Consider the following 23,521-nt stretch of genomic DNA (forward strand, 5'->3'; position numbering starts at 1 on the left):
GTCTCGAGCAGGCCGGCCGCCCTGGCGTTGAGGGGCGGAGATCACTCCGGCGCCCTCGCAGGGTGCAGCCCGGCGCCCTGGCACCCCGCGCCACCGGGGGTCTACCTAGAGCCGGCCCTGATGGGGGAGGCACACGAAGGAGAGCCTCAGAAGATGATCTCAGGGTCTGGGTAGGTTGATATGGAAAGAGGCGGTCCTTGAGGTAATGTGGTTCTGAGCCCTTTAAGGCAGGCATCCCCAAACTGCAGCCCTCCAGATGTTTTGGCCTACAACTCCCATGATCCCTAGCTAACTGGACCAGTGGTCAGGGATGATGGGAATTGTAGCCAAAAACATCTGGAGGGCCGAAGTTTGGGGATGTCTGGTTTAAGGCTTTATAGGTCAAACCCAGCACTTTGAATTGGGCCCGGAAACTCATTGGTAGCCAGTGCAGTTGGACCAGTGCAGATGGTGCAAGATGCAATGGCTTGAGTGTCCACTGGGTCTGAAAACTGCCAAAATGTCACCCTGCTCCAGCCATCTGCCATGAATGCTTTAGCTGAGATTCCTGCTTTGCAGGGGGTTGAACTAGATGACCCCTGGGGTCCCGTCCATCCAACTCTACAATTCTGGGAGCCTATGTTTCAGGGAGCCACAGAAAACTCTTCCTGCTTGGCTGCTGATAAAAATAAACTACACAGCTGGATTTTAATGCCTCTTTTCTGCCACGCAATGGCGGCTCCCCATCTCACTTCGTTTTACCTGCCTTCTTGCTTCCACTCCAGAACCCCCTAACACAGAATGGTTGTTTCCCATTGGTGGTCCACGTATCCCAGGGGGTCCACGTGACCCACCCACGGGGGTCTGTGGCACCATTCACAGAACAAAAACCACCATAGAGGAATCAAAATATTTCAAAAGTAGCGGGTCCATGGGTTGGCTTTCGAAATACAGTATTTAACGAATTGGGAACCACCGCCCTGACATATTTAACCAACCCGTTCCATTTTTGTCGACAGATCTAGGGGGAGAATCGGTGATCCACCGCCTTGTGCCCTAGCTCCCCCCACGCACGCACTTCCCCCACCCTGGGTAGAGAGAGACCCCCAACCGCGAACGATATACTTCTCCGTTCTTGCCCGGCCCTAATGCCCCAGTCCGGTGTCAGGTCCGTCGTGGATAATCGAGGGGATTTACTTTTTCAGAAACGTGCTCTGCTCTGCCTCTCCGACAACCGTGGGTGCCATGCCGCGTGCCTGGCCCTGGCACCGAAATTGGTGGGTGCCCTGGCCCATTCATGGGGAATTTTGTGGGTGCTCGGGCACCCAGGGAATTGGCACGTATGACATGGAGGGCGGTGGACCGGACAGGACCGAGCCATAGCTGTCAAAGTTTTCCCTTTTCTCGCGAGGAAGCCTATTCAGCATAAGGGAATTTCCCTTAAAAAACAGGGAGAACCTGACAGCTATGGACCGAGCAGGGCGGCTGGCCTGCGATCCCACTCACCCTCCCCTCCTGCCCTCGAGAGCACCTTTGCAGAGCAGCCTGGGCGGGGTGGTTCCCTTTCCCAGACGACGGGGCTGCAATGCGGGGCTCTGGGCCGCATCCAAGAGAGGAGGAGCCTCCTTCTCCTGCTGCTGCTGCTGCCCCCCTCCCCCCTCCAGTTCGCGACTTGGGGGCCTATAAAGCGGCATCTCCGAAGGCGGCGCCTTCTTCCCCCGTCGAGAACTTCGCGGCTCCGTCCCAGCCTCGACGCCTCCTTTTCTCCTTCTCCATCTCTCTCCGGGCACAGCCGCTGCGCCATGAGCCACCACCACCACTCCGGCGGCGTCCGCGCCACCTCCTACCGCCGCACTTTCGGGCCGCCGCCCATGCTGTCCCCGCTGTCGTACTCCTCGTCCCGCCTGGCTTCGTCCTCTTCGGCCACGCGGCTGCTGAGCACGCCCTCGACGGCGGCATCCTTGCGCTCCTACCGGGCCGGCGGCGGCGCGGTGACCTTCCGCTCCTCCAGCGCGCCGGCTCCGCGCTACGCCTACGGGGCTGCCGAGAAGTTGGACTTCTCGGTAGCCGAGGCGCTGAACCAGGAGTTCCTGGCCACGCGGAGCAATGAGAAGCAGGAGCTGCAGGAGCTCAACGACCGCTTCGCCAGCTTCATCGAGAAAGTGCGCTACCTGGAGACGCAGAACGCGGCGCTGCTGGCCGAGCTGGGCCACGCGCGCTCCAAGGAGACCACGCGCGCCGGCGACCTCTTCCAAGATGAGCTCCGCGAGCTCCGCAGGCAGGTGGACGCGCTGGGCAAGGATCGCGACCGCCTGCAGGTCGAGAGGGACAACATGGCCGAGGATCTGGCCGCCCTCAAGCAGAGGTGAGGCGCCCGGGTAGGGGTGGGGGCGTGCCAGGACGCCTGGGTCCTCCTCGGAAGATGGAGGGGGCAAGCCGGGCCACACCCTGTGCAGAAAACGGAACTTCAGCCTTGTGTGCTGTTCTAAGTGGCTGGGGCGGGGCGGGAGGGGTTAATCTCGGCAGGCGCCCCCCGATTCCTGGGTTCTCCTTTGGGTGGTGGGAGGGTCCTGAGAAAGATGAAACAAAAGACAAACCAGAGCTCAATTGGAGTCAGCCCCCCCCCCAAGGGGATCCTTCTGGGTAGATGAAGATGAAGTCAGCCCCGCCCCCAAGCGCATCATTTGGAGTAGATGAAGATGGTTGCCTCTGAGTTCCTGCAGAGTCCCTTTTCCCACTCCCTGACAGAAAACTCTGCTAACTCTCTCTGCTTGGGAATAGGGAAGAGGGTTTCCGAGGTAGGCTCGCACTCTGATAGCACTTCTCCCTCCCAAGATAGCAAGACATTTAATTGGTGGCACCGGCAGAGAGGCACAATTCCAGGTCCTCTTGCAAAAAGGGCAGAGTTAGGGACTTGGCCTAAAATAATAGCCACCCCTGTTCTGCCAACAGTGCAGCAGAGTCCATCGATGCAGCCTAGTGATGTGTGGGTTAAGTAAGTAAGGTTCAGAAAGTGATGCTTTTAGACTGTGCACTTAGCTGCCCAGGCATAGGGGGCTCGCTGGGTGGGAACACATATTATAATTTGGTTCAAAATGCGGCTTGCCAGCCCTGCTGCGTTTGGGGGACTCTCCTGCACCCCGGGGTCCTGAGGGGTGGCATGACTGTGTAACAGCGGGACTTTCTGGCATAGCTGCCAAGTTATCCCATTTTTAAAGGGATTTTCCCTTATGCTGAATAGGCTTCCTCGCAAGAAAAGGGAAAACTTGGCAGCTTTCTGGGATCCAGTCGTTTCTTCCTTAATTCCCAGCTCAAAAGCAAAGCAGCAAAAATGAGTATAACACATGGGAAATGGCATTATATAACGCCTTGTGGGGAGGGACTGTGCATCAGCTGTAGAGCAGTTGCTTTGCATGCAGAAGGTCCCAGGTTTATTCTCCTTCATCTCCGGGTAGGACCAAGGGAGACCCTGAGGTTCTCTTCTTGTTGGTCCAGGCAAAACTGCACTAGATGGACCAATGGCCAGCTTCCTAGGTTCCTAATATGATTGATAAACAAATGGGAACCAACTAAATCTATGCAATTCGTTCTCTAATCTACTCATTATATTCCAACTGCATGCATTACAAATGATGAATCACTGCTCTGCAATCAGAGCAGCTTTTCTTATTTTATTTTATTTACCTTAGGCAGTGATGGGGGAATGTGATGGATTGTGCTGGGAGCTTATTCTCCATCTTAAAAGAGGGATTAAAGTTGCACCCCGGTAAACCTTGGATCCAGTGTTCCTGGGCTGTATACCCAGTGCTGCACAAGAGTCTGTGAGAAGATAACAATTAAGGCCACAATCATAACCCCACTTGCCTGGAAGTAAGCCCTGCTGAATTCAATAGGGCTTCCTTCTGAAAATGCATGGTTAGGCTTGTGCATGGAATCCTATGCACACTGGGACCTGAACATCCTGGGAATTGTGTTAGGATTTTGCTGCACTGACGGTGTAGGTCTGGGACTCGGAGGCATTGAATTTGAACTTTGATGACTTGCAGAAGGGAGAGTTGCAAGCCAGGAATTCTGCACATTGGAAAGGTTTGCTAGAATCTCTTCGTTTTGGTTCCGCCTCCCGATGGAGATTGTGGAAAGATGGTTAGGAAGGGTTGATTGGAAACTGTTCCGTCCAGAACTGTGCGGAGGGATAGATTAAAAAAACAGACAAACAAACAGCCGCAATAAAGAGATGGCTTGGGAGATGTAGGGATTCTAGGAAGGTTGGAACACACAGCAAATAAGTAAGACTGGTCCTTGAGATGTGTCAGCGGGGTGGGAAGGGTGTGGTGGGGGATAATTCTCCACTAATGGGATGAGTCCAATGTGGCAGGAGGATGCAGCAGCTAGACTGGTGACTGGGAGTGGCCGTTGAGACCATATAATACCAGTCCTGAAAGACCTACATTGGCTCCCAGTACATTTCCGAGGACAATTGGTGCTGATCTTGTCCTAGTATACCTGAAGGAGCGTCTCCACCCCCACTGAGGTCCAGCTCCAAGGGCTTTCTGGAGGTTCCCTCACTGCAATAAGCGAAGTTACAGGGAACCAGGCAGAGGGCCTTCTCGGTAGTGGCACCCACCCTGTGGAACACCCTCCCATCAGATGTCAAGGAAATAAACAACTACCTGACTTTTAGAAGACATCTGAAGGCAGCCCTGTTTAGGGAAGTTTTCAAAGTTTGATGTTTTATCGTGTTTTTAATATTCTGTTGGGAGCTGCCCACAGTGGCTGGGGAAAACCAGTCAGATGGGTGGGGTATAAATAATAAATTATTATTATTATTATTATTGGTGACAAAGGGCAATAAAGCAAGGGATGCAGGAGAGAAGAAGAGCTGGCTACATGCAGGATGGGACCGTGGGTATATGGTTCCTGGAAACAGGAAGGCGGTGGAGAGTGGCAGGGAGGAGATGAACTCCTGCCACTTTGTGTCATCCATGAGATGTCTGGATGGGGCACGGTGCAAGGAAATGGCTATTTCTGGAACTTGGTAGAGCAGTGGGGTGTGGCAAGGGAGCTTCTGCCACAGCAATAACGCCATTAGCCAGAGTGCTCTCTATGCCAGGGGGCAGTACGAGGAGGACAGGGGGAAATCCATGTGAGCTGGCAAGGAACTGCGTGAGGTGGGCAGCCAGTGTGGGTGGGGTAGCGGCAGCCTCCTTAAAGGGGGCATTTGGCGCACATGGGGTCCCATGCGACACACGTGAGAAGGGTTCCTTGCAGGGCATTGCAGCTTCCATGCGCACATCGCTGTGCTGGAAAGGAAAAGCAAGCGAAGCCACAGCCTCGAGACTGCATTCTCCATGGTGCTGTGGGGTGGGGTTTCAATTTCTGCATCCTGGCATTGCTCACGCTGTGGCAGATGGGGTGCGGTGGGGGGTGGGCTATTTGGGAAGAAGGGGATGGATAAGGCATGCGCAAGGAGCTGAAGCCTGGGAGAGAGGTTGGGCGTGGTCCCCTCCAGGCATGCAGTGTGACGTGGGACTTGCCATGTTTGCCAGTCTCCCTGCCCTAATAGTGCCTTCTGTCTTCTGCGTCAGCTCAGGGACTATGGGAGACAGTGGCGTTGGTGTTGTGGGGTGGGGTGGGGAATACGTCACTGGGGAAGGGTGTGGCCAAATGACAGCATTCGTCTGTGTCTTGAAAAATTATTGATTTCCAACTCGAATAAACGTGGAATGGCCAAAAGCTTCTGATGCCACTGCAAAACATTTCTGAAACGGTCTCAATTTCACTTGATCTCCATCTCCTCCTCTAACCGAATGTTTCCTATTCCTGACCCTTCTCAGTGACTTTTCCCTACTTCCCCAGCACCGGCTATCTGCTTTAGGTAAGCCTGGCGAGTGTTTCCAGCGCAGGGTTGACAGATGTAAGGGGGCTGGAGAAGGCTGTTTGGCATTGTGCTCTTGCGATGTAGGGGTGTGGCGGATGGCAGCAAGGGAGGGTAGAGGCAGGAATTCCTAGGTGCAGCTCACTTGTTCTTGCAATGCCCAGAGCATAGGGAGGAATAAAAAACAGATTGCTTCTGGTATAAGGAAAAGGACGCCTGGAGTTTATGCAGCAGAGCAGAAGTGTGACCAAAGTGGGAAGTGTGTCGCCCTGGGGAAGATGACAAACTATGGAGTTATCCCTATTTCTAGCTCTTGGCTGTACTTTGTCCTCTACAGGCTGGATGAGGAAATGCACAAGCGCGAAGATGCTGAAGGGAACCTGGTTTTGTTCCGCAAGGTAAGCGAGGCTATAGGCGGGGCAGGCTGGCCCACTTACCCTTGAGTACCTGCAGGGTCCCAGCACACTCTGCTGTTTGCAAATGGCCACACATATTAGCTCCTGCACTCATACATGGGTGGAGGGTCCTCTTGAACAGTAAAGGCTCAAGCCAAGTTCTTGAAAGCGGCTTCGGGCAGCTTTGTCCGTGGTGCTGAACTGAGACAGCCTGTTCTCTCCCCCTCAGCCCACCATCGCAGCCTGGCGGATGAGGCTGGGATTACCTTGTTTGCTTTTCCCGAGCCTTCTCTGACCCATATGTATTTCATGTTAAAATGGAAAGGGGCTTGCTGCGGTTCTGATCACGACTCATTTCTTCTCCCTGGCATGGTAGGATGTGGACGATGCCACCCTCTCGCGCCTGGAGCTGGAGCGCAAGATCGAATCCCTCATGGATGAAATTGAATTCCTCAAGAAACTGCATGAAGAGGTAGGGGAAATAACGGGGGTGGCCTTTGAGTGGAGGGCAGATTTGAAACCTCTCTCTCTCTCTCTCTCTCTCTCTCTCTCTCTCTCTCTCTCTCTCTCTCTCGTTTTTTATTTATCTTATCAAATTTGTACATTTCAACAGTTTTCCAATCAATTAAACATTTCAAAATTTGACTTCCCCTCTTTCTGTGATTCCTTGAATTCATTTTTTCTATCTTCTGCATCTCCAAATTCATTTAACTTACTCATTTCTTTATCTACTAGAGATATATACTCTTATAAAACTGCAGGTTATTACATTAATCCCGCTAATGTTTTTATCTGTTTACAATTTATCTGAAAATATTCAATAAACCATTTCCATTCTTTTATCAAATGGATTTATCTTGATTTCTTATTCTTCCGGTAAGTTTCACCATTTCTACATATTCCATAAGTTTTTGTATCCTTTCTTCCTTTATTGGGACTTCTGCTTCTTTCCACTTTTGGGCAAGTAACATTCTTGCCGCTTTGGTCACATACATAAATAAATTTCTATACAATTTAGGTAGTTCTGTCCCTATAATTCCCAAGAGAAAAGCTTCTGTTTTTTTCTCTTTTTTTACAAATGTTAATTTAAACATCCTTTTCGATTCATTATATATCATTTCCCAGTAAGCTTTAACCTTACTACAACTAGTTTTGTGACTGGTTTACATAGAGGCTTTTGAGAGTTTAGCTGAACCCTATACAGCTGGTCCATCCATTGGACAGGTGTGCCATTTGTGCTGACGGCAGCACTGCTGCTTCCCCTGAGAGCAGAAGACTGGGCTCATACCCTATCTGTACATGCCTCGCAATAGGAATTCTGATTTATTCCAAACTCATGGCTTGCTCCTGAGGATGGTGGCAGCCTTGGGAGACAGGTAAGGGGCTTCAGGAGAAGCAGAAGAAGCGGGCATGGGATAGGGCAGGGGCCAGCAACCTTTTTCAGCCATGGGCCGGTCCACCGTCCCTCAGACCATGGTGGGCTGGACTATATTATTTGAGAAAAAATGAACGAATTCCTATGCCCCACAAATAACCCAGAGGTGCATTTTAAATAAAAGGACACATTCTACTCATGTAAAAACATGCTGATTCCCGGACCGCCCGCGGGCTGGATTGAGAAGGCGATTGGGCCGCATCTAGCCCCTGGGCCTTAGGTTGCCTACCCCTGGGATAGTGGAAGATTTCGCACACAGGTTTCATGGGGATTCCATTTAGAGTCTTTTAACGTTTCTGATGTCTCCAGGTTCTTGCAGAAGCCATTTTGCTTGTGCTCCATCTGGTGGTAAACAGCAGAAGTGCAGTTGCATCCCCAGCCCCACCCTTGGGTTTGTGAACAGGATAGCTTGTATTCAGGGTTATGAACATAGCTGCCAAGTTATCCCTTATTTTAAGGGATTTTCCCTTATGCTGAATAGGCTTCCTCGTGAGAAAATGGAAAACTTGGCAGCTATGGTTATGAATGTAAATTTGCGGGACTGACGCAGCTGAGAAACCCTTGCATGCAGCAGATAGTCACTTGCTTCCTCTTCTTTGTCTAACAGTGAATAACAGAGAAACAGTTGCGCCCACGGCCCCACTCTTGGGTGTGTAACTGTGCTGTATATGGGAATTTTGTACTAATGTGTCCCTCTGTCATTCAAGGCTGTGATACTTTATGCTTTAAATTTTTGATTCTTTTGTTGTCTTTCTTTTTGTTATGTTTTTACTTCTTTTTGTTAACAAGCCAATAAAATAAGAAAGTGGAAGAAAAGCAAGACAAGACTGATGCTCCCCCCCCCCAATGCTGTGGGGCACATAGCGTATTCATCAACTTCAAAGTATTTTATTCCACACACAGATTTTGTGCCACCTAAGAATACAATAACCTAAGAATAACATAACATACATCTTATAATAGGAACATTACCCCAAATCAGTTTTCCACGAGCTCATTGCCCAAATAAATTCCTGTTTGAATCAAGTCAGTCCACGCATTTCCTCTCTGCCAGTAAGTGACCTCCTCATCTGCATTTTCCCCCTCCAGTATTATGCCACATACAAGCATGCTTTCTCCCCAAATCTTCATGCAAATGCACATGAAGCTATTCCAGCAGCTGGAATAAAACGGTGCCAGGGTTTGGTAACCCTCAGTGAGACAGAGAGACAGACAGACAGACAGACAGACAGACAGACTTAATGGTTGCTTTTCTCCAGCCATTCTCAGCATCCCATCCTACCTCTGAACTCCCCCAATGACTTGGGGAAGTCTTAGGACTGCTTAACATCTTACAGGCAGTGTAAGAAGAAAACAAGGTAGTTCTGATTAGTCCTTTCCTTATGCAAAAGAAAAAAAGAAAAAAAAGCAAAGTTGAAAGGTAGATTTCTCCCACCTCTGATGTGCCATACCTATTGATTAATAGCCAGATCCTGTTGGCTAACTGCTATTCTTGACCGAATTTCTGTGCTATTTTTAAAATATAGTTTTGCTATATCTAGTGCACGTATCCCATTTCCACTTGTATTTCTTGCGTGATATGTATTAATGCTGTTCACCGCTTTGGGGGCCTGGGGGCCAAAAAGTAGTATATAAACAAGATAAAAACCTAGTAGCATATTTTAGTCTCCCAATGGGCCTGCTTCTCCTTGTGGCTGTGCTCCTCCGCATTTGTGCTCTCTCTTTTTGTAGTATCTCCTCTTACAATCTCTCTGTGTGTGATTTGTCGTGTCCATGTTCCTTTGCATCCTTGTCCCCATTGATGTCTTGGCGCATGCAGGAGCTACACGACATGCAGGTGAGCATGCACAGCCAGCAGCAGGTGCAAGTGGAGGTGGAGCAGGCCAAGCCGGACCTGACAGCCGCCCTGCGGGACATCCGTACCCAGTATGAGAGCATCGCGGTCAAGAACCTGCAGGAGGCCGAGGAGTGGTACAAATCCAAGGTACCTAAACTGGGTGCAGCTACAAGGGTGGTGTCAGGGGCTGGACTGGGGAGGGATGGTGGGAGTCGCCACCCCTCTCTGTACCTTCCTGGGAAGAGGAGGGCAGTATAGATTTAGAACAGTGGTTTGCAGAAGAGCATAGTTCAGAGGCTGCAGAGGGGAGAAGCTGGGATATATGAGGGGAGCAGCAGGAAGGAGAAGCCCCGGGGGAGAGGCAGTTAACAGACTCAGTTTCTCTTCAAAGCATTCCTGACTGCCCCCCCCCCCCAGACCAGGAATGCCATGAGAGTAGCAGAACAGAAAGCTCAGAGGCAGAAAGCACAGACCAGCCGGCACAGGGGTGATGTAGAATAGGAGGGACTTAGGGGGTGGGACTTTACTTGGAGCAACACCATTTTCTAAGAGAGACCACATTCCTTCATCTCTCTCTGTGAATATTGAATAAACTACTCGGTAAGAACTCATTGTTTTTCCGCTTCTTGGCATGCCACCGTGGGAGGGATAGGATTTCCTGAAGTCTTGACAGGTGGGAGGGTGGGCTGCATATTGATGGAGAGACTGTCCTGGCTGGGAAGGATGGGAGCTAGAGTCCAGGGATATCTGGAGACTCCACAGGCTCCCCTTTCCTTGGAGTACAGTCTGGGATGGATGGCTATGACTGTAGTGCCATTTCAAAACACACACACAAACAGTTTGTCATTGCTAGGAATTATAGAACCATAGAACTAGTTGGAAGGGACCCCAAGGGTCAGCATGACCAACCCTCTGTGATGCAGGAATCTCAGCTAAAGCATCCACAACAGATGGCCATCCAACCTCTGCTTAAAGACCTCCAAGGAGTCCAGATAGATAATTGGTATGTCAGGGAGAAGACTAGGCTCAAATCCTTTTCCTTGACAGCTAACACGATGTGGGGGTTATTATTTTGAGGGAAGGAGCATTCAGTCATGTGAGTTGCAATATTGCCCACACCTGCTATTTATGAGAACAGGGCTTAGGAGTCACAATTCAGAATATTATCCATGCTATTGCTGTGTACCCACCTCTCACTTTTCATAGAATCATGGAATCGTAGAGTTGGAAGGGACCCCCAAGGTAATCTAAATCCAGTCCCCTGCAATGCAGGAATCTCAACTACAGCATCCATGACAGGAGGCCATCCAACCTCTCCTTAAAAACTTCCAAGGAAGGAGAGTCCACAACTTCCTTAGGGAGACTGTTCCTTTGTCGAACTGCTCTTACTGACAGAAAGTTTTTCATTATGTTTAGTTGGAATCTACTTTCTTGTACAGTGGAACCTCAGTTTTCGAATGCAATCCGTTCCGGAAGTCCGTTCGACTTCTGAAAAATCCGAAAATGGAGGCATTCACTTCCGGGTTTTTGGTGTTCGGCTTCTGAAATGTTCAGCAGCTGAGACGTTCGAAAACTGAGGTCTGACTGTAACTTGAAGTGATTTCCTCGAGTCCTGCCCTCCAGAGCAGGAGACAACAAACTTGTTTCCTCTCCCATGTGACAGCCCTTCAGATATTTGAAGATGGCTATCCTATCTCCTCTCAGTCTCCTCTTTTCCAAGCTAAAGATATCCATCTCCTTCAACCGCTCCTCATATGGCTTGGTTTCCAGACACCCTGATAGACTAGGAGGTAGACTAGGAGTTGGTCTTGGGGGCGGGTTTTTCCCTTCTCTCCACTGACTCCCCCAACCGCTTGCAGTTTGCTGACCTGTCGGACGCAGCCAACCGGAACCACGAAGCACTTCGCCAGGCCAAGCAGGAGATGAACGAATCCCGGCGCCAGATCCAGAGCCTCACCTGCGAAGTGGATGGACTCAAAGGAACGGTCAGTAGGATGCCCTTTCTGTCCTGAACCCCTTGGCCCTGTTCCCTGGGAGGCAGCACCTGCGGAGCCTCCCATCTTTGCTGAACTTTTGTCTCTGTGTCCAAATGTGCATGCTGCCCTTTTGGTCTGTAAAGGTTAAGGGCCCCTGGATGGTTAGGTCCAGTCAAAAAGAAGAATAAGAATAAGAATTAATTCATACCCCACCCATCTGGCAGGGTTTCCCCAGCCACACTCCCTCACAGGGTTGTTGTGAAAATAAAGTATGGCATTAGAACCACAAACCCTACCTTAAGGTCCTTGAATTTGGGTTAAGTTAGAGCAGGCACCCCCAAACTGCGGCCCTCCAGATGTTTTGGCCTACAACTCCCATGATCCTTAGCTAACAGGACCAGTGGTTGGGGAAGATGGGAATTGTAGTCCAAAACATGTGGAGGGCCAAAGTTTGGGGATGCCTGAGTTGCGATAAACACTGCGGTTAAAGGGGTAGTGGTTTTATTATTGATTCTTGTTAAAAACCCTTTTGGTTAACCCATAAATGTATATGGATTTTTAAAAAGTATATGATGGGCGCTGCTGGCAATGAAGCAGAATGGGATGTTATATTTTGTGCGGTTTTAATTCAGCTGGGGAAACTCAAGCATAATGTAAATAGAATTTATGCGAAATGTTTTGTATTCTCGGGTGCAGATTCAAACGTGCAATCTGAGCAAATGATGCCATTGGTGTCCTTTTCTGGCCTTTGTGAGTTCACCAGGGATTTCACGAGATATCGTCCCCATCATACATTTTCAAGTTTATCTTCAAACCCATAAAGGTTGAAAACCGATATATGCTGTGTAATTGAGCACAGAGGTCATTGGAACTTCCCACTTCTCTCTGCCCAGTGCCACATTTTGCAGTGTGATACATCCTATACCCTTTTAAAATGTGTCTCTTTTCTGGTGTGTGTGTGTGTGTGTGTGTGTGTGTGTGTGTGTGTGTTATTGGGTTGTTGTAGGTAGAATATCAACAGTAAAACTAAATATCCTGCCCAAACTCCTCTTTTTTTTCCAAACCATACCAATTATAAGAAAAATGGACTCAATAGATAACTGGCAAAAGGAAATATCTAAATGTATATGGTCAGGGAGACCTCTGGGTATAGGGCGGTAAATAAATTCAATACAGTCATACCTTGGTTTTCAAACAGAATGCGTTCTGGAAGTCCGTTCGACTTCTGAAATGTTCAGAAACCAAGGCGTGGCTTCTGATTGGCTGCAGGAGCGTCCAGCAGCCAATTGGAAGCTGCAGAAGCCATGTCAAAAATATGGCTTCCAAGGCAAAGTTTGCAAACTGGAACACCTCCTTCTGGGTTTGCGACATTCGAGTTCCGAGTTGTTCATGAACTAAGCTGTTCGAAAACCAAGGTGCGACTGTAAATAATAATAATAATAATAATAATAATAATAATAATAATAATAATAATAATTGTGGGATGCCTATGCTCCAGATTCTGTGACTGTCCATTTTCGCAGCTGGGAAAAAAAGAGGACAACCATTTTCAGCACTTGCCAGCCTTGCGCCCTGTTTCAAAGGCCTGGGAAGCTCCGAGTCCACAGCCTTGCCTGTTCTCACTCGGTTGAGAATTAGGAGGAGGATTTGGGAGTCGGTGTGGCTTCTGGGTAAGGTGTCTGAGACCTGCTACCTTTGCACCCCACATGTAAGTGCCGCTTCTGTTTTCCTCCCCAGAATGAAGCTTTGCTGAGGCAGATGCGAGACCTGGAGGACCAATACGGGGTGGAGATGGGCTCGTACCAGGACACAGTGGCACGGCTAGAGCAGGAGATCCAACACCTGAAGGAAGAGATGTCACGGCACTTGCGGGAGTACCAGGACCTGCTGAATGTCAAGATGGCCCTCGACATCGAGATTGCCACCTACCGCAAGCTGCTGGAGGGGGAGGAGAGCAGGTGAGGACTCCCCTATAGCTCTTTGCATGGTTTGGCCCATCTCATGGTGGGTCTGTCTCTGGCTTCGCAGGATCAGAGGAGGAGAACGATTTTAAAGGAGCTTGTTGGTTTGGGTTTACAAAGGCCTTTATATTTTATTTTTGTAACTATGACAGAAGGAAAGAGATGAGAGAAAGAGAGAGAGAGAGAAACACCGCCAGTTGTCATCAACAATAGGAACAACACATGATTTCTAATTTAAATGACAAGATTTAAATAAGCATACCATATGAGGGCAACTCCCCAATCCTCACACATACTCCCGCTGAGATGTGCACCATTTTCTTTCTTCTTCTTTTTTGAAACCATTTTTATTTGGTTTTACAAGTACAAAGTTATACGCCAAGAATAAAAAAAAACCATATCCATATGTGGAGATTCCTCCGAATCTCAGGACTTTCTCCCCCTTTCCCTCCATGGAGTCTCATTTTAAACATTTATATATATTTTATATTTTTTTTTCCATACACCAATATTTTTTATCAAACCACATTGTCCATGGTAATCATTACACTACAAGTGCAATCAAAATCCTGCCAATGTTTCTACTGTATTTGCTTGCAGTGGTCTCTTAAATACTTACATGTTTTCCCCATACTTTTATAAAGTTATTGTCCTCTTGATTTCTGAGTTTTGCAGTCAGTTTTGCCATCTCGAGATGCGCACCATTTTTGACACCCCAATGGGGCGGGGCAGGGGCAGAATGGGGTGGGGCAGGGGCGAACAGGGGAATTCCCTGCTCACGCAAGTGGGGAGACGCCTGTATTTTAAGCCATGCATTTTAAACATAGAAAGGGCAGTGAGATCTTCAGGCCACTGACTAGTACAGTGGTACCCGTTCCAGGGAAACGGTCGCTCCCTGAGTTCGGCGCTCCCCGAAGGCATGTGCGAAGTGCCAATAGAGTGTTTCTGCGCATGTGCACGGTACGCAGATCGCATCCGCGTGCACGGAACCCGGATGTAAATACTTCCGGGTCCACGGCAGTCCCTCTCCAAGTTCGTTGTAAACGGAAGCGGTCGCAAACTGAGGTTCCACTGTAGTGGATTGGGTGGGGTGGGTATTTGTCCTTCCAGCTTTGCAATATAAGCCTCTCTGCCACCATAAGGGTTTGCAGGATCCCTTTTTCTTGTATATCCATTAGTTTCCACACTACAGATATCATTTAATAGTGCGTGAGCTTCCACACATGCCAAGGATTTCTCCAAAACAAAGCTGATACTAACATCAATTCCTGATCAGGAAGAAGGCACCACATATTATGCCCCGGAGAGGAGTTTTATTTATACAATATATAATTTTCATTAAGTTTTCTGTTTTATACTTTAGAATATTCATTTAAACAACCTTGAAATGTCAGTGACTTCCCTTCTTCTCTTTCCATGGTTCATTCTGCATATCATAAATCTCTGCATATTTTACATAAACAAAACCATTCAGTATTCCATTACAGTGGAACCTTGGTTCTTGAATGGCTTAGTTGACGAACAAATCGGCTCTCGAACGCTGAAAACCCAGAAGTAAGTGTTCCAGTTTTCGAACGTTTTTCGGAAGCCGAGCATCCAATGTGGCTGTCAGCTATTGTTTCCAGGGCGCCTGCGCCAATCGGAAGCCTCACCTTTGTTTTCAAACGTTTCGGGAGTCGAACGGACTTCCAAAACAGATTACGTTCAAGAACCAAGGTACCACTGTATGACATCCAACGAAACCCGTTTACACTGTTGAATTCATCTTGATGTTGCCAAGAGGCGTTTTCAGCATCTCTCTGAGCCAGCCAAGTCCTTCCTGGGGGGCTTCATTGTAGAGCTCACTGTGGCTTGTTCCCTGCAGGATTGCAGTGCCGGTTCAGTCCATGGCCTCCTTCGGCTTCAGAACGACAGGTAAGCTTATAGCTCCATGTTCGGGACACATAAAAAAAATGCATCATGTGTGCTTATGCACACTGTTGCACACAAACGTGGACTTTGGGAAGAGACCGTGTTCATTGCTCTGACTTACACCCTTTTCCTGCTTTTGAGCTCATCCAAAGATGGATTTATGGTTGACTTTGCAAGAATCTATCCTGGAGGATCTTCCTCATCCACCACAGACCACACCTGATCTTAGCTTTTATTGCTGTTTTTCCTTGGGAACTCGCAGGAAGAAATCACACCTCTCTCCTCCCTCCTTCAAATCCCTTCTGATTTCACCCAGCTTGGCCTGGAGTATTTTTGTGGGGGGGGGGGGATGCTGGTGGTGCTGGTGAAGATGTGTATTGTATTGAAGTTGCCATGGCCTCTCTCCTGAATGCCCCCCTCCCTTGTAGTTTCAGAGCCAGAGCCAGCGGTGGACAGCCACTCTAGGAAGACTGTGCTGATCAAAACCATTGAGACCCGGGATGGAGAGGCGAGTTTTTTACCTTTCTCTCTCCCAAATTGAGGAGGAGGATAAGAAGCACCCAGAACTCGGTGTGGTCTTCAGCAGGAGAAATTCTCTATAGAGAGGACTGCATCTAGGCCTAGAGCAAAGGGGAAGGGAAGGTTCAAGCAGGTTTGCCTGATGTGATGTGTCTGGAGGTGGTTGGAGGATGGATGGTGGCTAACGGATTGAGGTTAAATCCTGAAAAGACAGGAGCACTGTTTTGGGGGGGACAGGGGGCGGGCTGGTGTGGAGGACTCCCTGGTCCTGAATGGGGTGACTGTGCCCCTGAAGGACCAGGTGCGCAGCCTGGGAGTCATTTTGGACTCACAGCTGTCCATAGAGGTGCACGTCAATTCTGTGTCCAGGGCAGCTGCAAACAGTTTCTCGTGCATAGGAGCCAACTCCTAGGGGCCTTGAGCTCCACAATAAAATATTTGAGGGGGCCAGGCCCCTACAAAGTTGATGAGCATTCTCAAATGGCATGTGCGCGCCATGTCATGTGATCGATAGTGTGGGGTGGGGCCTACCTGGGCCCCACAATATTTTATTCAAGTTGGCACCCGTGCTCTCATGTGTTGTGGATTTGAGGTGGGGGACAGAAACATGGATTTGGGGTGGTGACACAGAAAGCATGAGCAGCCATAGTGGTACAGTGACATGTCAACACCTCCTGCTGTATTAATCATGCAAGTAGTGCAAATTTACATATATTTGCATAACCTTTTTTCTGTTTACATCAACCACAGTGAGATTCTCCCCACTAATTCCGAGAAATCCTACCCAGTCTCTTTCCTCCAGCTTCATTAACTCAAAGCTGGTCAAACCATGGCTGACCATCTTGAGGACTAGAAACTTTTTTTGGGGTTTTATTTAAAATAAACGAACCCTGTCCGAAAGGTAGCATTCAGGTGTGTTCCTTGCAAGGAACTTTGGAATGCCCTGTCTATGATCCTGTGAGCATTGTCCATTCCACTGTAATAAACAAAATCTGCCCTTATTCCCTTAAGGGGTATACAAGAGCCCTTGTAGAGTCCTTTGGAGGTTCTCCATTGGTAGGAGAAAATAACAGAGGCCAACCAGAGAATATTGAGAAGCAAAGCAGCTAATACAGCAAGCTTGATCTTTATTGACTGTTGCAACAGGGTGTTCTCTCTCTCACACAGGAGAAAAAAGGAGGACCCAGAACAAAAGCGCGCCTGCCCTTATATAGACATTTAAAATTGCCCTCCAAGGCCCACCCCAGAAGCATCATACATACATCACAGAAGGGGTGTAGCCCAAGACCAGCACCCCCAGACACCTCATACCTGCATCACAGAAAAGGGTGGTCTACAGCAGAAATCTGAGTACTCCTGTCTGGCAGTTTACCTGTTAATGTTGGATTCCCTGGGGAGCCTGGCCACTCTTTTGTTATTCTAACTACTCACTACTCAATTCTGGAATCCAGGTCCCAGGCTCACCCCATTCACACCGTAAATGTGCCTTGTAAATGTGCCTTTAAGGCAGGATCTGTGAGCACAGAGCCAATGGGGAGGTTTTCCCATTTCCTTCCTCCTTTCACAGAAACATTTGGTCAGTTTTGGGATAGTCAGAATGGCTTCAGGATTGCCTTCTTGCATGTTTTAGCTTGGTACATTTATGAACATTTCTCATATATAGATAAGACCCTAATTTGTTTATTTCACCACGCTCAGCAATATACTTATCTCGCCTTTCCTTCTTGGCTCTGACCTGTTTTCTATCGTCTTTTTTTTTTTTTTGCATGTTGTCTCCTGCAGGTGGTGACTGAATCGAGGAAAGAGCAGAGATCTGAGATAGAGAAGTGATGGGGGGGGGGGAAAGAGTCCCAGGCACCTCCTCCCTCCCTCCCCTCACCCCCAATGCTGTGGAGACGGGCACTCAGCTATCCAATGTGCAGAAGTCCCAGCAGCAGACACCCCCCCACCCCAAGCCACACTGGCCTTATTTATGATGATGGTGAATGATACATCTGACCTCCGACCGCCTTCCCCCACTGTACCAGGCTTCTCCAGCCAGCGCTGCTCCTTCAATGTGCACTTCTAGCCTTCCTGGGGGGGGGCAGCCTGGTTGTGACCCCAGCAATAACCACACATGGGCTGGAGGGCGGGGACTTTCCCCGTCCCTGCTTTCCTCTTCCAGCTGCCTCCTACCTCTTCTAACCACGCAGTCTCTCGTCTTGCCCGTTCCAGCCAGTGTTGTCGTGAAAGAAGAGGAGCGTTGCCGTTCTCCAGGGTGTCGGGCATTAATCCATGAAAGCCCAGCCTAGGCTGGCACAGATCTGCCAGTTGTGTGGCGAGATCGAGTCTGTAAAGCAGGCACCCCCAAACTCGGCCCTCCAGATGTTTTGGGACTACAAGTCCCATCATCCCTGACCACTGGTCCTGTTAGCTAGGGACGATGGGAGTTGTAGTCCCAAAACAGCTGGAGGGATGAGTTTGGGGGTGCCTGCCATAGAGCATTCATGGCTTGGCAGCTGGTAAGCTTTTCACATCTGGCAAGTCGAGTCAGCCTAGAAACACCAAAGAGGACCCAAAGTTTGGTCGCAGTCCGTTGTTTACCGCCCGCCCCTGCAGGCCTTGATACCGATTCTGCGTACTGGCCACTGAGACCAAAACTGCTGCTTTCAGGGATTCTCACGAATGAGAATCTCCTTAATCAAGAACGTAAGTGTGAGCTAGTGTAGCATATTGGCTAAGAAAGTGAGCTACCGTATGTTAATGGAGCAGTCGCCAGTTCAAATCCCACCTCTGCCATGAACTCACTAGGTAGCCTTAGGCAAAGTTGTTCTCTCTAAGCCTCAGTGTTTTCCCTTCCCCGTCTGCAGTATGGGCAGATAACACTACTGACTAAGCACATCATGTGAATTACCTCATTGCAATTCTTACAGCAGCCCTCTAAGTCAAGAATTACAATGAGATAATTCAAGTGATATGCTTAGAGCATCTGAAAGCACTATACAAATTATATTTATCATTATTTTGTCCCCCAAATCTTCAGAAGTGTACCCAAGCTAGAAAACAGAATTACATTTTTTTTAAGAAATCAAATTTTGCAGGAGACTCTTTAAAAAAAGCTTCCCCCCCCGGCTTTTATGGGGTTTCGTTTATCATTAAACTTAAGGGTCCTACAGTAGTGACAATCTTAACATGCAATCCTCTAACTGTTTACTCAGAAGTAAATCCCACAGCCTTAAAGTGATATTTCCTTGCCTCTTCTTTAGAGGCAATCCATAGGGTTAAATTAATTTTCTCCAATCAGACAAAATGTGGTCCTTGAGAAAGACAACTTTTCAAAGGCTGAACTTCTTACGGGCTGATTTGCGTCCTCCCGCCACCCCCAGGCATTGGACTTTTTCAGCCCCATCCAGCAGGGCAAAGGATTGTGGGAGTTGTAGTCCAACAGCATTAGGCGGGCCATAGCTACAATAGCAATCCCCTAGGATGGCCTCTCACAGTCTTGCTCTCCTTTGCTTCCTTCCTTATCTTCTTGTGCAACCCCCATCTTAACCCCTGCCTGCACTTCCTGCAACTTCCACAAGGGATTGTTCTGGTCTTATCAGGCAAGAAAACAGCTGGACTTCCCCATCATCTGTATCGCATACAGGTTAGTCCTACAGGCGTGAAGAAGGCAGCTGAATAAAGAGTCCTTGGAATTCAGGGAAACACCTAGGCATGGCTTTTTAGTACAATCTGAGCTAACACGGTTAAAATAACTACAGTCGTACCTCGGAAGTCGAACGGAATCCGTTCCGGAAGTCCATTCGACTTCTGAAATGTTCGGAAACCAAGGCGTGGCTTCCGATTGGTTGCAGGAAGCTCTTGCAGCCAATCGGAAGCTGCAACGGACGTTTGGGTTCCAAAGAACATTTGCAAACCGGAACACTCACTTCTGGGTTTGTGGTGTTTGGGAGCCAAAACTTTCGAGTTGCAAGGCATTTGTCAACCAAGGTACGCCTGTAATAATATCTAATAAACAAGAGGGGAAAACACACACATCCAACCCATCCAGATTCCTTGACATGAAAAAGTTTTGATTTGGTAATGCTAACCCATGGGTGTCTGTGGGAATGGAGCCAAGGGGAATTGCCGCCACCCCGAACAATAATTCCGATTCCCAGCTTTCTTTCTTTTTTTATACAAAAAAGCAAATTTTTAGCATGAGAGATATAAGGCAAAATGTGCACTTTCTTGTTTTGGGTGACAAAGTAGCCTCATCCACCTTTGAAACATTATTTTTTCCTGCAGATGCCCTTGTACTAACCCCATTGAAACATGATATATAATGGCATGAACGGTTCTACTGGAGAACAGTGGTTTCTCAACTTTCCTTCCCTCAGATCCAGCTTTCCCACAGCTGCACATGTACTCAATTTTTTTAAAACCTTTTTTGACATCCTGTCTTTTCACTTCAGCTCTCTGTCGGCTGATTTTTCTTCTTCTTCCTCTCTTTCTCCTCTTTTAACATTTCATACCCTCCAATCCAGAACTGACTCACCCCCCCACCCCCACAGACCATTTTGACAGGTGTGTGGGACTGCCCACCTGTCAATCACCTGATGTCATATGACTCGAAAGTTGATGCTGCATGAGCAGGCAGAGGCTCACCTCTGATCTTAGTGCTGTAGTCCCACAGCACTAGGACCAGAGATAAAGAGAAATGCTTGCCTGCTTTTCTCGCTCTTCAGTTTAATGTTACCCTATCACATGAATAAAATGCTTACCATCTTGTAAGTAATACTTTCGTGGTTCATTTGTCTGGGCAGCTATTCTGAAAATAACACACACAGAAAAACATGGCGTCTCAAGAGGCACTTTTGGCTTAGCTGTTAGAGGGGTGCGATAGACTCAACCAGTATAATGCGAGGCCACAGCAGCTTTTCGGGTTGCATCCTGTCATTTGTATCAGTCCATCCTGCTGCAGGGGTCCTAGCACTTGAATCTATTTGTTGCCTTTCAGAACAACTAATTATGACAGTGTTTTGTGAGCGTCTAGCTGACAAAAAGTGTTTCATTATTTACTCTTGATTGCAAGAAAGCTGACATTTCAGGACTGAAGTTGTCCTTGAAGGTTCAAAATAAAGAAGAGTACTCATTTATAGTTGCCGTGACGCTCATTTTCTCCCTACATCCCCTTCCTTTGGGACACCCATCAGGGACTTTCTTTTATAGATCCAATCTTGTAATAGTCATGACGATCAAGGAACATTTGCAGATATGCTCTGGTTGTAAAATTCTCAGTCGGGGAAAACAGCAAAGGTACTTTCGCACCTCAAAGCCTGCAATCCCATGCAGTGTCTGGCATGTATCCAATTTGGTATAGGGTTGGGCTGTATGATAAGCATTTCTTTGGGATCATTTCCTTATACGATGCTGCTGTCACATTACTGAGTTTTGCAGCTTGATAACCATTTCAGCCTTGCTTGCATCTCTTCCTTATCATCCCTTTTTGAGAATAGGTTTTTTTAAAAAAGGGATCCCCTTTTTGGGTTTTGGTGCTGATTTCCCCTCTTTTTGATAGCCATGTTGCCGGTTTCCCATTTTCCTACTCAGACCTGGTAAGAATTCATGGTGCTAATTCCACCATGCTAATGGCACTCTTCATGAACAACCCAAACTAGCTTCTCTCTGCCCCTTTCTCCTGCCACTATTTTATGCCAATTCCCCAGTAATCCCACTATGTTGTGCTCTTTCCCAGCATGCGCACATACACCCGGCTTTCCAGAACATCCTTCCCTTACAACTTGGCTTGCCTCACTGATGTCTAGCTTGAGGAATAATGATATACTGGTAGTATCAACCCCACGGGAAAATTCCTTGCTTCCCACACTCCTACGAAGAAACAGGGTACATGGAGACTCTATGAATGGTTGTAGTGGACCTGTTTCTGGTGCTTTTCGATCTCCCCTGACTTGTGACAGTTATCTGATGACAAGTGGCCATTGTGTGAAATGGGCCATGTATTGCTTCCAACCAGCCAATAAACAACATACTGAGAAGTCCTCTGTGTTCTGTGCTTTCTCTCTCTCTCTCTCTCTCTCTCTCTCTCTCTCTCTCTCTCTCTCTCTCTCTCGTTCTCTCATGCTTGGTGGGTCTCCCTGCGACTCCTGATGAACTCAAATGTACTGTTTGCTCAACACACACAGTATAGGCATGGATTGCTCTGCGCCTGAGCCTTGAGGGAGAGCCTGACAAGGAAACTGAGCTTGTGAGGTTTCCCCTCACCATTTGTCCGTTTGCATGTTGGAAAAAGTTTTTTGTGCTACTGTAAAAAGGCATAAGGGAAAAGGGCATATTAAAAAAAGGTAGCGCACAGGTTGTGCATTGTATCAAAACAAACAATAGTTCAATGTGGATGCACACCGCACTAGTACACACTACTGAAAAGTGACTACCATATTTTTCCGTCTATAAGATGGCCCCATGTACAGTGGAACCTCGGTTTATGAACACCTCGGTTTATGAATTTTCGGTTTACGAACGCCGCGGACCCACCTGGAACGGATTAATTCACTTTCCATTACTTTCAATGGGAAAGTCCGCTTCAGTTTATGAACGCTTCAGTCTACGAACAGACTTCCGGAACCAATTACACCCATGCTTCGGGTTAAGTACGCTTCAGGTTGAGTACTCCACGGACCCGTCTGGAACAGATTAATCCACTTTCCATTACTTTCAATGGGAAAGTTCGCTTCAGTTTATGAACGCTTCAGTTTATGAACAGACTTCCGGAACCAATTGTGTTCATAAACCGAAGTACCACTGTATAAGATGGCCCCTATTTTTCCAGCCCAAAATTAAGAAATAAATATTTTAAACATCAAATGGTGAGGCAAGCTGTGTAATGGCGGCTGCTCTTCTCAGCCCGCCCCGAGTGTCATCACTGAGCTCCATGCAGGGGAGGGGAGGGGAGGGGCACACCATGGGGCCTCCAGAGTCTGCCTGCCCCCTCCCACTCAGCTGCCCTACAGCCGGGTGGGGGGGTGGGGTGGGAGAGGCAGCGCAGAGCCTGGGCACGCCCAAGGGGCAGAGTGCAATTTGCTCCCCTGGATGTTTGAGAGTGGAGCAGAAAAAATCGATTTGACTTCTGCAGTTCCCAGCCGTCGGGGACACACTCTTGTTCACGCGCTCTCTCATGCTCAGCTGCCTGGCTCCGCGCCGGCTCCACTGCCACTCCAGTTGGCTGAGGGGATCGAAGTCATCTCACTCTTGTGCTGCCTCCCTCCTGTGCTGCCTCCCCCTGGCTGTAGGGCGGCTGAGTGGGAGGGGGCAGGCAGACTCTGGAGGCCCCACGGTGCACCCCTCCCCTGCGAGGAGCTGCAACTGCCAGAGCATGTATGGCTGCATGTACGGTATTTATATATTTGATTGCAACATTCCGTGTTTAAGACTACAGTACCCCCAATTTTAAACTTTAAGAATTTGGGGGGAAACCTCGTCTCATACATGGGAAAATACAGTAACACTCCACTCCCTGTTGTTGCCATGCTACCTGGAAAGTCAAAGCAGTTTTCAAAAAATATGAAGTTATCACTATGAAATTTACAACCACGACTCAAAACATAACAAAGGTGGAATCAACACACATATAAAAAAAACGCCGTGAAAATGC

The 23,521-nt window shown here is 48.3% G+C and overlaps 1 protein-coding gene across 1 annotated transcript; it reads left to right on the forward strand.

Annotated features, from left to right (window-relative positions):
• Window positions 1-1,127: 1,127 nt before the first annotated feature.
• On the forward strand, window positions 1,128-17,782 carry PRPH (peripherin). Its single transcript, XM_035098317.2, has 10 exons — window positions 1,128-1,256; window positions 1,431-2,344; window positions 6,192-6,252; window positions 6,626-6,721; window positions 9,504-9,668; window positions 11,381-11,506; window positions 13,235-13,455; window positions 15,323-15,372; window positions 15,798-15,877; window positions 17,671-17,782. Exons 1-10 carry the CDS (start codon window positions 1,128-1,130, stop codon window positions 17,716-17,718), a joined length of 1,890 nt encoding a protein of 629 aa, XP_034954208.2. The 3' UTR covers window positions 17,719-17,782.
• The last annotated feature ends 5,739 nt before the right edge of the window (window positions 17,783-23,521 follow it).

Source organism: Zootoca vivipara, chromosome 2 (assembly GCF_963506605.1).
Source record: "Zootoca vivipara chromosome 2, rZooViv1.1, whole genome shotgun sequence".
Classification (NCBI taxonomy): Eukaryota; Metazoa; Chordata; class Lepidosauria; order Squamata; family Lacertidae; genus Zootoca; species Zootoca vivipara.